This window comes from Oratosquilla oratoria, chromosome 28 (genome assembly GCF_046742065.1).
Source record: "Oratosquilla oratoria isolate Oo_2021 chromosome 28, ASM4674206v1, whole genome shotgun sequence".
Taxonomy (NCBI): Eukaryota; Metazoa; Arthropoda; class Malacostraca; order Stomatopoda; family Squillidae; genus Oratosquilla; species Oratosquilla oratoria.
In genome coordinates, this window is record NC_134804.1 from 13,955,847 (window position 1) to 13,971,801 (window position 15,955).

General features: G+C 39.4%; 1 protein-coding gene across 13 annotated transcripts in view; it reads left to right on the forward strand.

Annotated features, from left to right (window-relative positions):
- faf (ubiquitin carboxyl-terminal hydrolase-like faf) overlaps positions 1-15,955 on the forward strand; it is a 204,639-nt gene that overhangs the window by 42,181 nt on the left and 146,503 nt on the right. For 10 of the 13 annotated variants that reach the window (XM_076210952.1, XM_076210955.1, XM_076210956.1 and 7 more), the window contains exons 8-14: positions 631-769; positions 5,159-5,269; positions 5,380-5,526; positions 7,340-7,438; positions 10,277-10,384; positions 11,856-12,123; positions 15,312-15,427. In XM_076210952.1, coding sequence (XP_076067067.1) covers positions 631-769; positions 5,159-5,269; positions 5,380-5,526; positions 7,340-7,438; positions 10,277-10,384; positions 11,856-12,123; positions 15,312-15,427 — 988 coding nt within the window. The remainder of the gene's footprint in view (positions 1-630; positions 770-5,158; positions 5,270-5,379; positions 5,527-7,339; positions 7,439-10,276; positions 10,385-11,855; positions 12,124-15,311; positions 15,428-15,955) is intronic. The other 3 variants (XM_076210957.1, XM_076210963.1, XM_076210965.1) reach the window with 1 other exon arrangement.

The following is a 15,955-nucleotide window of genomic DNA, read 5'->3' on the forward strand; positions in this document are numbered from 1 at the left end:
TTTGGAATAATCAGAAATCACCATAAATGGAATAATTTTTGATAAATTGTAAAACAAGGAAGAAAAGAAAAATGTTAGTAGCTTATATTTGGGTTTATTTTAATTGTCTTTAATGACATTTGTGGGTCATTAGAAAAATGGCATCAGTATTATGATTTATATAATTATAGATAGTTGAACATAAGTTCAACTATCTACACTTATAAAGTCAAGCATTTTTTTTTTTTTTATGTGAAAGATGAGACATGGTTTTAACACAGTGCACAAGATATTTGATGCTACATTTGTTTCAGGTTAAGAATAAGCTTAAGCTTAAAATTGCTTAACCACTTTAATATGATGACACCTATGTAGGCGTCATGAGGTGCAAGTGGGTACACAAATATGTTGGCGTCGGCATCTTGATTTAATATATTTTTGTAGTTGTGCTTGAGTTACCCTGGATTTTGTGAACTGGTTTGATCATGTTTTCTGTGTTTATTATTACTCAGAGTATAAGAGAATGAGTTATACAGCAGTGACTTTATATTTTATGTGAATAGTGTGATGAATTGTATATATGGCAGCCAATGCTGCATGCATTTTATTCATACTGAAGTGGTTAAGAACGAGTTTACATTTTCTTTCTAGGTTGTTGCAAATATCATCTTTCAATGGAAAGATGAATGCCCTTAATGAAGTGAATAAAGTCATATCTAATGTGGCTTACTACTCGCAAAGACATGGGCCAGTTGAAGAAGAGGAATGGCTTACTGCAGAACGCATGGCAGTAAGTATAGACTAGAACTTTATGAAAACAGTTTTGAACCCCATAAAGGTTTTGTGGCTATTATTTTTGTTGAGGAAAAAGATTAGGATGTCTTGTGAGTTTTCATTGATTTGGAGAAGGCATATGACAGGTTTAACAGAGAAGTATTATAGAATATGTTGCAGATATACCCTTATTAGGATATTAGCTGCATGTTATTTTGGAGTTAAAAGCTGCTCAGTAACATGGAGCTGATACTTTAGGATCTGTACCGGGTGCCCTTATGGACCAAAGCTACACATCGTTTTGTTTGTGATAAAGGAAGTCCATTCATAGAGAAATTATGCTACTTTATTATACTGCTTGCTAGCTGAGCTGGTTAGGGCATAATTGTTTGTGGCAAAGGTCAAGATGATGATGATTTAAACCCTGCTCAGGGAGAGTTGAATTAAGGGCATGGTTCATTAAATTCCACACTACAATGTCCACTGTAAGAGGCACTGACCTAGCCTCCCATTAGGTAGGAGTTTGTGAGGTAAAACCAAATCATTATATTGTGACTGTCCCTTCATTATCCTGCACCCCCCAACTTTTAATACTGGCCTATACCACTTCTCTGAATATTCATTGCCTTTTTCACCAAACCCTGTGGTAGGGGAGAAAGAATACTGCCACCAAGTTTCCCACTTGAATCATAAAATGTAACAAAAATGGGATGGGGATTAGGACTAGGTATCCTACTCTCTGTAGCCCCAAAGTGTATGTTCCTAAAAAAAAAAAAAAGCAAAGGCAGAAAAGGGTCTGGGAGGAGATTTCCAACCAGTACCCTAAGATTTGTGTTTTCTTGATGTGCATGGATGTGGTTACATTACAAATACCAAAGGCTTTTTCCCCCATGTAAGGGAGATAGCCAAAAAACAAAGGCATAAAAACCACTCCCACCCTTTCCACCCCCACATATTCCATTCCCATTCACTACCCCTCCCTCCCTCTTATCTTAACTCCTCCTGGATGACAGGTCATCCCTGCATCGTACCCACTGCCCTGGGTCAGAAATAGTGTCGCAAGACACAGCACATACACAACAAGGCTGCTTCATTTAATCAGACACCCCCTCCCTCTCTGTCTCCTCATGCAGAAAAAGAAAAGACTGGGAGAAATCCCTTTTGAGCTGCATCAATTTTTTTTTTCACACATACTCCCCTCCATCCCCACCCACTCCTCCACATGCATCACAGCATCATCCATACACAACCAATCTGTATGCACCCCATCCTCTGTCTTCTTCCGTCCTTCCTCAGCAAACATTCCACTCTTTCCCAATGCCCTTTTTACCCCATCCATCCATCTCATCCGTGGTTGACTCCTCATGTTTACTCCTTCCACCTTTGCCTTCCACACCTCTTTTACAAATCTTTCCATGTGCCCAAACCAACCCAATACTCTTTCATCAACACTATCTCCGAACTCCCTTTACACCTCTGTTCTCCTCTTCACCTCTGTATTTCTCACTCTATCCAGCCTAGTAATCCCTATCATACTTCTCAGACACCTCATCTCAAATACATTCAAACTCCTCTCTTATGATCTGTGTTTCTGCCCCATACACTGCTGTCGGCACAATCACTCCTTCATACAATCTCCTCTTAGCATCCATTCCCAAATGTCTATTTCTTATTACACTTCTCACTCCCCCAATGCATTTACTTGTTTCTCTCAATCTACATTCCTCCACCTCCACTCCTCCCTTTTCCACCACATTCATACCCAAGTATCTAAAACTATCTACTTCCAGTCTCCCTTAATACTAACTTCCAGTCTGCTGCTACTTTCTCCCCTTGTACATCTCATCACCTTACTTTTACCCACATTTATCTTCAACTTCCTTCTTTCGCACACCTTCCCAAAATGTCCCTATCCTCCTCAATCCCTCCTCTTATCCTGCCACAAGCAATGTTGTCAGCAAACAATAACTGGCTTACCTCCCACTCTTCTCCATTTCCTTTAACCATCTCACACCACCCCATCCATGTATAAATTGAACAGCCAAGGCAACATAACACATCCTTGACAAAGTCCCACCTTTACCTAAAAACACTCTTCATTTCTAATCCTAACAGATGCTCTACAACTCTTGTAAAAATTCATGACAGCTCCTAAAAGCTCTATCCCATATCAGCAATACCTCCCAGAGTGCCTTCCTGTCTACCCTGTCATAAGCCTTTTCCAAATCCATAAAAGCCCAAAAAACATCCCTACCTTTTCCTATAGCTTTCTCACATATGTCTTACCACAAAAATCTGATCTACAGAACCAATACCTGTCCCAAACTTATATTGTTCCTCACCAATTATGCCTTCTGTTCCTCTTCTCATTCTCTCAATCAAGACCCTCCATAAGCCTTCCCAACTACACTTAACAAGCTGATCCCTCTGAAACTACTACACTCACACTTGTCCCCTTTTCCCTTGTAAAGGGGAACTATACAGGCACTCCTCCAGTCCTTCAGCACTCTACCCTCTTTTAAACAAACATTGAATAACCTCACCAGACAATCCACCATCACTGTATTTTTTTCTTTCTTTTTTTCTTTTTTTTCTTTTTCCAAGACATTCTGCATGACATCCATCCAATCCAGGTGCTTTACCTGTTCTCATCATCTTAACAATGGCCATTACCTCATCTTTCCTTATTTCTCCTCCATTTTCCTCACCCATCACTGTCATTTTCTTAGCGCTTCCCACTGCAACTACCTTTCCCTCCCTATCCTCCTTCACATTTAGCAACTCCCTAAAATACTCTGCCCATCTTCCTCTTACTGCTTTCTCTTCCATTATCATCACTCCATCTGCACATTTTACCTTTTCTCTACTTGATTCACTTCCTCTTTCTTAATTTCTTTCCAAAACATCTTTTACTTCCAAAATTTTCCGTCACACTCTTAGCCCATTTCACATCTGCTCTCCTCTTTGCCTCCTTTATCTTATGCTTTACTTCTCTTTTCTTTGTACCTCTCATATGATTCATCCTATTTTATAACCAATCTGTGAAAGCTTGCTTCTTCTCTACAAACTTCTTTGCTTCCTCATCCCACCATTCACTACCCATCCTTCTTGTTCCACATAGCATCCTTGCACACCTTGTGACTCCCTCCTTGAACCATTCTCATTCTTCCTCCATTCCTAGTTCTACTCTTTCACTTCCACTCCTCAGCTTCTTGTGCTCCTTTATTCTTTCTCATTTAAGCAGTTCACTTTAATCACCTCCCTATCTTCTGTCCTTGTCCTCTTTCTCCATCTATCCACCACTCTTAACTTACCTTCCACCAAAAAATGATCTGATATTCCTCCACTCTCTCCCCTTAGAACATGCACATCCTTAACTCTTCCTACTATACTCCTGGTTACCACTATATAGTCCATTAACACACTATCTACTGCCCTTCCATCCACCACCCTCTCCCATGAGTACTTATGCTTGACTTTCTTCCTAAATACTGTATTTGCTATCACCAACTCTCTACACATAACTCCATCAACTTTCCACTACAATTTTTTCCTGAAAATCTACACTTTCCAACCAATTCCTCTATTAGTTCACTTCCTACCCTAGCATTAAGGTCTCCCATTACCACTATATTTACATTTCCCCCAAATCCCTCTATGCACTCCAAAAAGCCTCCCTCTCCTTTACACTCTTCTCACTACCTGGCCCATATGCATTTACAAAAATCCACATCTCCCTTCCCAGTTTCATCTTCATCCACATTAACCTTTAAGAAACCTTCCACTCCCCTACACCTTTACCTATCTCTTCACCTACTAGTATAGCCACCTCTTCTCTCCCTCGTCCTGTCTTCACTCCTGAGAACCTCCCAACTACTCTCCCAAACACACACTTGCTTCTCCCTTTCAACTTAGTTTCACTCAATGCCAACACATCCATGCACATTAAAAGACCCTTTTATGCCTTTACTTCTTTAGGAATGTCCACTTTGGGGCTATAGGGAAAAGGATGCCTAGTCTTATACCTGTCGCATTATTGGTCGCCTTGTGCGACTTGTAGTAACATTCGGTGGCAGTATTCTTTTCCCCCACCACAGGGTTAAGCAAAGAAAGGAAATGAATATTCAGAGAAATGGTACAGGTGGAGGGACAGTCACAGTATGATAGAGTATCATCATTTCTTTATGTACAGAGATTTCCGCTATCAGACAAAATGATGTGTGGCTCTACTCCATAGGGGCTCCCCATATAGACTAAAGTATTAGTTCCATGGTACTTAGCCACAATAACATGCACCCAATACCCCCTTGTAAAGGAGAAAAAAGCCCTTGGTATATGTATGTATGTATCTTTACTTCCAGTAGCATATGTTGATCAGCACTTTATTATATTCTTTTTATTGCAGGAATGGATTAAGGAGAACAGAGTTCTACAAATTGTGTTAAGAGATTCTCTTCATCAGCCTCAGTATGTGGAAAAGTTAGAAAAGATTATTCGTTTCATCATTAAAGAGAAGGTTTGTTATCTGCATATTTGTATAGAAGTATTTTGTGTAATTGGTGAAGGTTTTAACACAAATTAAGGCAGTGTTTTTGAATAAACAGAATCTTTTCCCTGAATGTACAGGCATTAACCTTGGAGGACCTCGATGACATCTGGGCAGCACAGCATGGCAAACATGAAGCTATAGTTAAGAATGTACATGACCTCTTAGCAAAACTTGCCTGGGACTTCTCACCAGAACAATTAGACCATTTATTTGGTTGTTTTCAGGTAAGGAAAAAGTACACAAGTAATAATAGTCTTTCTTTCGCACACCTTCCCAAACTCTCACTAACTTCCTCAATCCCTCCTCTGATCCTGCCACAAGGAGTGTCATCAGCAAACAACAACTGGGTTATCTCCCACTCTTCTCCATTTCCTTTAACCATCTCCAATCCCCAACCCATTACCCTTGCATTTATCTCTCCCACCACCCCATCCATGTATAAATTGAACAGCCAAGGCAACATAACACATCCCTGATGAAGTCCCACCTTTACCTCAAACCATTCACTCTCTCCATTTCTGATTCTAACATGAGCTCTACTATTGTAAAAACTCTTGACTGCTCTTAGCAGCTCTCCTCCTATCCCATATATCTGCAATAGCTCCCAGAGTGCCTTTCTGTCTACCCTGTCATAAGCCTTTTCCAATCCATAAAAGCCTAAAAAAACATTCATACCTTTTCCTAAAGATTTCTCGCATATCTGTCTTGCCACAAAAATCTGATCCACACAACCCCTACCTTTCCTAAACCCACACTGTTCTTCACCAATTACTCCCTCTGTTTCTCTCATAATACTCGCAGTCAAGACCCTCTCATAAGCCTTCCCAACTACACTTAACAAACTGATCCCTCTGAAACTACACTCACACTTGTCCCCTTTTCCCTTGTGAAGTGGAACTATACAGACACTCCTCAAGTCCTCTGGCACTCTACTCTCAAACAAACATTAAACAACCTCACCAGCCATTTTTTTTTTTTTTTTTTTTTTTTTTTTTTTTTTTTTTTTTTTTTTTTTTTTTTTTTTTTTTTTTTTTTTAATGACACCCATCCAATCCAGGTGCCTTACCTGTTCTCTTCTTCTCAACTGCTTTCACTTCATCTTTCCTTCTCCATTTTCCTTACTCATCACTGTCATTTTCTTAATGTTTCCCACTGTAACTACTTTTCCCTCCCTATCCTCCTTCACATTTAGCAACTCCCTAAAATACTCTGCCCATCTTCCTCTTACTGCCTTCTCTTCCATTATCATCTCTCCATCTGAACCATTTACCTTTTCCTCTCTACTTGATTTGCCCCCTCTTCCTTTCTTAATTTCTTTCCAAAACATCATCTTATTATTTTCAAAATCTTCTGTCATATTCTTACCCCATTTCACATCTACTCTCCTTTTTACCTCCTTTATCTTATGCTTTACTTTACTTTTCTTTGTACCTTTCATATGATTCATCCTATTTTTAACCAATCTGTGAAAGCTTGCTTGCTTCTCTTCTACAATTTCTTTACTTCCTCATCCCACCACTCACCACCCTTCCTTCTATTTCCTCCCATCCTCCTTGTTCCACACACCATCTTAGCACACCTTGTGACTCTCCCTACTTGAACCATCTCTTCCTCCTCCACTCCTAGTTCTATTTTATCCTTCACTCCCTCCCACTCCTCTCTCAGCTTCTTCTTTTACTCCTCCTTTTCTTTCTCATTTAAGGAGTTTACTTTAAGCACTTCTCTACTATCAGTCCTTTTCCCCTTTCTCCATCTATCCTCAACTTTCAATTTACCTTCCACCAAAAAATGAGTTGTCTGTACATTCTTTTTTTCAACTTGCCTATAAACATGCTTGTTGGTTTGGCATCCTGTCATTTAACTTATCCTTTTCCTTTTGTTTACCCTTTGCTCTTCCTTCTGGCACAACCAATTCCATCCTTTAATAATATCTACTCCTATCCATTCACATAATTTGACCTGACCACTGCAGATTGACCTGTTCTACTCTTTCCCAAAACATCTGTTCCCCAGTCTATTCATGAATTCTATTTTCAGGCAAGTTGGAGTCAAGCAAGTAAGAAACAAAGAGAAAAATTGTTAGAGTTAATACGAAGACTGGCAGAAGATGATAAAGATGGTGTCATGGCTCACAAGGTATGTGAATTGTGCCTTGTTAATTACTTTTTGTTTTTTATTTTATTTATTCATTTATTTTCTGCAGTAGATTTAACTTCATATAATCTTAAGGAATATTGAAAGTTTGGTTCAGAGATGATAATATTAGGTTGATGTCAAGACTAGTAGATCAAATCCATGAGGTATTAAAGAAGTAGAGATAGCTACGCTGCCCAGGATGTAACACTTCACCCCATACCATACAACACATAATGGAAGACTGCATTATACACAATCATGCACGCAAACAACACAACATTCACTCTATAAAGGATTTGTGGGAAAACCCAGTTTCGGCTATGGCCTTCCTTGGGGAGACGGGACTGCTCGGACAGACAGTCTAGGGAACGACAACAACAACAACAACAACTTGATAATAAATTTGTGTCTGAATAGAGTGTTATGGAGTTGTGGGTTTCCAAACAGTAAGCAGTAGTAGTAGTAGTAAATTTTTCACATATGTGTTCAGAGTAGATAGTTAAGATGAACTATTTAGTTTGATAAAGATAAAAGGTGTGAGAAAAGGAAATTAGAATACATTCAAGAAAAAGTAAAGAAAATTTGAGAAAGGGAAGAAACTGATATGTAAAGAAGTTAGAGATCTTCAGTAAATTTATAGGCAGGTGAAGTTATTAAAGTAAGCATAGAATTATAGACACAAGAATAGTAACAGGAGCACTGATAAGGATGGAAAAATCATAGTTGATATAAAAATTGGCATGGTTGTGAATACAATGGGAATCACATTGCTATATGGAAATAAGTTGTTGACACTTGAATCAGTTCTTTGGAATGTAGTGATAATGTGCACTCTGGATGCATGTGGTATTAGAGTGGACTTGGTATAAAACATATAAATAAGGGAGAATTATTGAGAGAAGATATATACGATGATGCAAAGACAAAGGGAAAGAGCACTAGGACCCTGTTTGGGCAGGGGGGAAATGCACACCCAAAAAGCTAAGTCCATTAGAAAAACTAATCAATATAGTACAGAAAATAAATTTGAAAAAGAAGATAGGTCTCAAGTTGGATACTCTGCTAAATTACATGATCTAGAGAATAAACTTGAGCAGGAAAAGGATACAAACCTGGTTCAAGAAACAGATTGATAAATTGAGAAAGGAAAATGAAACTTTGATAAATGAGAGAGAAAATCTAAACACCATGGAGGAAAAAAAGGATAGGTCAACAAAAGATGAGGATAGGAGAAATAGAGTAACCATTAAAGAGGTCATGGAGCAACAGGAAAGAGGTGATGGACAAAATATCTTGAAAAGGTGAACATTCTGACAGTTTGGCTTCAGATGTGGAAGGTCATGTGTGTCAAACCTTTTAAGCTTTTACTGAGAAGTGATTGATGTGTTGCAAGAGAGAGAGTGAAGTGGTTTGACTGTATGTACCTGGACCGAGAGAAGGCATTTGATAAAGTACCTCATAGTTGACTTTGTGGAAGTTGGAGCATGTTGGAGGACTGAGAGGCAAAGTATTAGAATGGATTAAAGACTTTTTGAAGGAAAGATACATGAGGACAGTAGTAATGGACAAGATGTCAAGCTGGAGAGCAGTAATGAGCAGAGTACCATAAGGTTCAGTGCTTGTACCAGTGTTTCTTGTCTATGAATGACATGATGGAAAGAACATCAAGCTATGCCAACATGTTTGCAGATGATGCAAAAATCATGAGAAGAATGAAAAATGAGTATGGTAGTAGAATACTACAAAAAGATGTAGATACTATTTTTGCATGGAGCCAAGAATAGGAAATGAAGTTCAATACCAAAAAATACAAAATATTAAAAATGTGCAATTGTGGCAAAAAAAAAAAAAAAAAGGAGGAGGGGGGCATCCTTAAACTATTCCAAGGGAAGTGAACACATTACAAAAGCAGAAGAGAAGACTTGGGCTTGGGAGTGTTGATAAAAGACAACCTGTCAGCTGAGGGATATATCAGCAGGATTGTTCGAAAGACATATGGACTACTGTAGAAGGTTAAAATTAAAATGCATTCCATTGTATGGATGCAAAGATGTTGAAAAAACTCGTTGAAACCCTGATACTTCCAAGAGTATGGTCCCTGCTCAGAGTGAAGGATGTATGCAAGATTGAGAAAATACAAAAGCAGCAACCAAACTGGTCCTTAGCCTGGTAGATAAACCATATCAGGAAAAACAAAAGGTACTGGGTCTGCCAACTTTGAAAGATCAAAGAGAAAGAGGTGACATGATTACAGTGTTCAGGTCACTAAAGGGGATAGATTGCATTGATAGAAGAGATCTGATTAAAGATGGGAAGGCTTTAAGAGGTCATGGAAGTAAATTAAGAAAGACCACATGTCGAAAGGATGTGAAGAAATACAGTTTTTCATGTAGATGTATAAATATGTGGAATAGCTTAGGTGATATAGCCCAAGCTCAAACAATACACGAGTTCAAATCTAAATATGATAATTGGAAATCAAAGATATAGATTAAGTTGGAACTGTACATGAATTTGAGTCTAGATATGTTAGAAAATTAGAGAATAGGAGACAGGACCCAATGAGCATTGCTCCTTTCCTGTATACTACAATTAGGTAAATACACACACACACTATATATATATATATATATATATATATATGTATATATATATATATATATGTGTGTGTGTGTGTATATACATACACACACAACATTGACCCTAAAATTGTTAAAAATTACAAGTTTGCCCATGTGGTCTGTAAAGGGATGGTATGGAACACTTCCGAGTATAAGCTAAGTTTTCCATTTTGTTAATATTATTATTGTTATTATTATTATTTCTATCTGGTTGCAGGTTTTGACATTATTGTGGTCATTAGCCCATTCAGACGATGTTCCAACAGAAATTATGGACCAAGCATTATGTGCCCACGTAAAGATTCTCGACTATTCCTGCTCCCAGGTAAGACATTTTTACTCTTATGCTGCCAACATAAAGCAAATGTAATTGTAGGAAGTTAGAATTTATAGTAATTTGTTTTTTCCCAATCTTATGCCTCGACTTCTCGTAGGATAATTTTACAGAGAGCAGGATACCTAGAATGTCTGTTGAACAAGGAAAGGAGAAGGGAACAGGGATCAGTGGAGGATGGTTGTGAATGGATGATATTTTGAAATAGGCTGAAAGACCTTGCTGTGGATGGGCTGTGTCTTGTTGCATTGCTTTTGATCCAGGAAGTGGGCAGGAAACTGGGATGACCATTCATCCATGAGGAGTTAAGATAAGAAGGAAACAAGGGTGGTGGATAGAAATGGAATGGGTGGGGGTGGGTGCATGCCTTGATTTAGCTACTTCCCTTATAAAGGGGAAGAAGCTCTTATATAGAAAGATTTTTATGCCCTGAAGGGATTTCTCCATGTCTTCTCTATTTTTGTTTGAGAGGGCAAAGAGGGAGGGGGGGTGTCACCATGCAAATGAAATGGCTGGCCCTGTTGTAGATGCGCTGTCTTGCTGCATTGCTGATGACCCGGGCAGTGGGTAGATCAGGATAGTCCTTCATCCATGAGGAACAAAGATGAAGGGGAAACAAATGGTAAGAGTGGGATGGGTGGGGGGTGGCCTATGCCTTGGCTGGCTACCTCCCTTATAGGGCAGAAGAAGCCTTTGGTACATTGTGTTCATGTATGTAGATACATAAGCACAATAAAAACACATTTGATTGCATAAATTCCAGCTTCCTACAACTACATTTGCTTTATTTATGTTGGCTGATGGATGAAGGGTGTATGTGTATACCTTGCCTGGCTAAATCTGGAAAGAATGAACAGGCACTTTTGGTGTGTCTGTGTTAAGAAGTATGATGGGAGTCTATGAAGATGGATCAATTCAGAAATGTGAAAGTGAGACAACAGAAGTGGAGAGTTAGCTGGCAAATATGGTTAATCAAACAATACTGGGATGGTTTAGGTATATAGAAAGAATGAAGAAAGAATATCAAAAAGTATGTGGAAAGTTGAAGTGGATGGAAGGAACTTCAGGGGAAGATCAAGAATGAAGTGGATAGATGGGGTGAAGAGGGTTTTGATACAAGAGGAATTTCTGTTGAGAGAGAGTGTAAAATATTGTAGTGAATGAAGAGTGGCTGTAAATGGATGAGGCAGTAATGTAGCCCAAAGTGATGTTCTTGTTTTATGAAAAAACAGTAAAACTGAAAATACAAACTCTCACTTGTATACAGAATGTGATAATGGAATCACAACAAAATTTAATATAATTTACTGAATGGTAGTTTATATATATATAATATATATATATATATATATATATAATATATATATATATATATATATATATATATATATATATTTATTTATTTATTTATTTTTTTTAGAGGCCTTTGTGGTAATTAAGCTCACTATTCTCTTGAAAATAGGATCGGGATGCCCAGAAGAAGCACTGGCTGGATTGTTGTGTGGAAGAGTTAAAGCATGACAACTGGGTATTACCAGCCCTCAAGCAAATCAGGGAAATTTGTTGTTCATACAGTGAAGCACCTCCAAATTTCAATCAGCACCAGCGGGCCCCTCATGTCAACTACCGACATGATGTCATTTCCAAACTACAAACCCAACATTCTTTAGTTGTCTTGGTTGCTGATAATCTTACTGCCTACATGAAGAATATCAGGAAAATTGCCAAAGGTTAGTACTAGTTTATGTCTTAAGTAGTTATAGTTAATGAAGTTTGCAGTGTCAGTGGATTAAGACATGGGAGTTATGGAGGAAGTTGATCTCTCTCAGCCAGTCAGAGCCTCCACCCTAGTTATGTTATGGTATTGCCTCTGGCCAAAAGTAAGGTGATGAAATGTACAAGGAGTGAGGGTGGGAGTAAGTCTTATGGAAAAAGGTTAGAAGAGGTGGATGTTTTTCAAGTATTTTGGGTCCCATTTCGCAAGAAATGGAGGGGTAGGGGTGTAGGTGAATTGAAGATTGAGGGAGGGAAGTAAATAAATGTCTTAGGGGAAAGAAGTGAAATAAGTATCTGGGGATGGATGCAAAGAGAAAATTGTGTCAAGAGGTGATTGTGCATATGACATTGCATGGACTTGGAATTTAAGGGAGACAGAAAAGAGAAATTTAAATATCTTTTAGATGAAGTGTTTGAGAAGTAGGGATGGGGGGATGGTGGATAGTGTGAGAAATTAAGAGACGAGGAGGAGAATTGGGTTGGAAAGGGAGATGGCATATTGGGCTGATGAAAAAAAGAGGATTTGGCCATGTGGAAAGAATGAACAAGAAAAGACTAGCATAAAGAGTGTGGGAGGCTGAGGGGAAGACCAAGAATTAAATATATGGATAGAGGGAATGAAGTGGGCCATCACTCCTTGTACATCTCATTGACTTGTTTTTACCCTCTAACTGATTTCCCCCTAGCCCATACAACTGCAACTCACACCATGACACTTCTGTCAACCCTATCACATGGCTTATCCGTGTGAAACTCTACTTATCTTTTCCTTACTGCTTTCATATTCATTAGCATGTACCTGCCAGCCAGCTCCCTTTACCTTCTTTCTACCTAGCTCACCCTCACTCTCTTCCAAAACCTGTTTTTATTCATAAGATTCTCCATCAAACACCTTACATATGCTCTCCTTTTAGCCTCCCTCATCTTGGTTTCACCCTCTTTCCTTTGTGCATCCCATATTCTTTCCTAGTTCTGCTGTACAACCAGTCCTCATATGCTTGCTTCTTGTCCTCCAACACGTTTACTTCAGTATACCTTTTATACTTAACTACTTCCCATACTTCTCTTGGCTACACCTGGTAATCTTCTACTTCTTTTCTATGCTCAACTCTTTTCTGCCTCCCATTTCTTCCACCTCCACTTAGCTTTTCTTAGATTCCCCTTTACCAGATTTGACAATCCACTGCCCTCTCCCCAGAGTGTAAATGTGTTCAGGGAAGGCAGATTGTTGAAATTATCTGGTAAATGATATTTAGTTTTTAATTTTAGTAGTGAATTGTTCCTTATTTATTTATTTTTATTTATTATTTTATTTATTTACTTACTATTATTAATATATATGTATATATTTTTTTAGTGCTGATATGTTACATTGTTGGTAAACATTAGTTTTTTCCTCTTCATCATTGTTTCCATAATTGATGTTACATACATATACCAAGGCTTTTTCCCCCTTCCAAGGGAGGTAGCCACAAAGGGAAAGGCATAAAAACACTCCCACCCATTTCATCCCTAAATACACTCCACACCCCTCCCACCCTTCCTCTCATCTGAGCACCTCCTGGATGACGGGTCATCCCTGAACCCTGCCCACCGCCCTGGGTCAGAAGCAGTGTCGCAAGACACAGTACATCCACAGCAAGGCCGCTTCATTTAATCGGCGACCCCCCCCTCTCCGTCCCCCTTTGCATATAAGGAGAGGACGGGGAGAAATCCCTTCGGGCTGCGTCAAAATTTACTCACACATACTACCCCACCCCCCACCCCCCCGCCCATTCCTCCTCATGCAGTCACAACATCATCCATATACAACCATTCTCCACTCACCTCTGTCTTCCGTCCTCTCCCTTCCTTCCTCAACAGACATTCCCCTCTTCCCCAAAGCCCCCTTCACCCCATCCATCCACCTCATCCTAGGACGTCCCCTCATGTTCACTCCCTCCACATCTGCCTTCCATACCTCCTTTACTAGTCTTTCTTCACTCATTCTTTCCATGTGTCCAAACCATCCTAATATTCTTTCATCAACCCTCTCTCCCAAATCCTTTTTCACCCCTGTTCTCCTCCTCACCTCCTCATTTCTCACTCTATCTAGCCTAGTAACCCCCACCATACTTCTCAGACACCTCATCTCAAACACATTCAAACTCCTTCTCTCTTCTTCTCTTATGTTCCACGTTTCTGCCCCATACAGTGCTGTTGGCACAATCACTCCTTCATACAGTCTCCTCTTCGCATCCATTCCCAAATGTCTATTTCTCATTACACTCTTTAAACCACCAAGGCATTTACTCGCTTCTCTCAATCTACATTCTACCTCCACCTTCACTCCACCTTTTCCTGCTACACTTGCACCCAAGTATCTAAAACTATCCACTTCCTCCAGTCGCTCTCCCTTAATGTTCACTTCCAGTCTACTGCCACTTTCACCCCTTGTACATCTCATCACCTTACTTTTACCCACATTTATCTTTAGCTTTCTTCTATCACATACTCTCCCAAACTCTGCCACCAGCTTCCTCAATCCCTCCTCTGACCCTGCCACAAGCGCAGTGTCGTCCGCAAACAACAGCTGGCTCACCTCCCACTTTTCTCCATTTTCTTTAACCATCTCCAATCCCTGACTCACTCCACTACCCTAGCATTCACCTCTCGCACCACCCCATCCATGTATAAGTTGAACAGCCAGGGCGACATAACGCATCCTTGACGAAGTCCCACCTTTACTTCAAACCACTCACTCTCTCCATTTCCAATCCTAACACATGCTCTACTACTCACATAAAAACTCTTGACAGCTCCCAAAAGCTTTCCTCCTATCCCATAAATCTGCATAACCTCCCACAGTGCCTTTCTGTCTACCCTATCATAAGCCTTTTCCAGATCCATAAAAGCCCAAAAAACATCCTTCCCCTTTCCTATAGCTTTCTCACATATCTGTCTTACCACAAAGATCTGATCTACACAACCTCTACCCGTCCTAAATCCACACTGTTCCTCACCAATTACTCCTTCTGTTCCTCTCCTAATCCTCTCATCTTAATTGATGTTATTGTTGATAATGATATTGACATGTCTTCAATTTAATGATTTAGGTTTTAGGGTAACCTTGTACACTATCATTATGTTAATATGAAAAAAGATTGTTTACTTTCAGAAAACCCTGAGATAGACCCAGCCCAAATAGTTCCTGATGGACGCTACAACCACATTCTTCAAGTGCAGGAGAGACTTAGTTTTCTCAGGTTCCTTTTAAAAGTAAGTTTTAATAGCTTATTGCTTACACTGCCTTTGCCAATTACCACAGGTTTTTTGTGGCAGAAATCCTTGGCCCACAAATAGTGGGTTTGCCAGAGATTCACCTTCCATACAGTGAGACCTCTCATTAACGGACGTTAATTAGCTGTGTTTGCGGTGTTTTCGCTGTGTTTTTGGTGCTGTTGTTTAGTGTGTGCAATCACTATGCCACCCAAAAACCATTCCAAATCAACGGATTATTCACATCAACAGACACCGTTACCCCCCTTTTAGTCCGTTAATGAGAGGTAGTACTTTACTGATAATCTAGTGAAGCTTATTGGTATGAAAGGTGGATATATCTCGAAAATAATGTGTGGTGCAGGTAGAGGTGAGGCCAAGAGGTCTTTAATAGGGAAAGGAGCTGGGACAGATATGCCAAAGGGAACTCAGACAGAAATGCAAGTTTTTAATTTTATTACATCCTGTCACAAAGGATTTTGTGATGAAACATGAGGAAATGAAAACTTCCTATCTTTTAAGAATAGT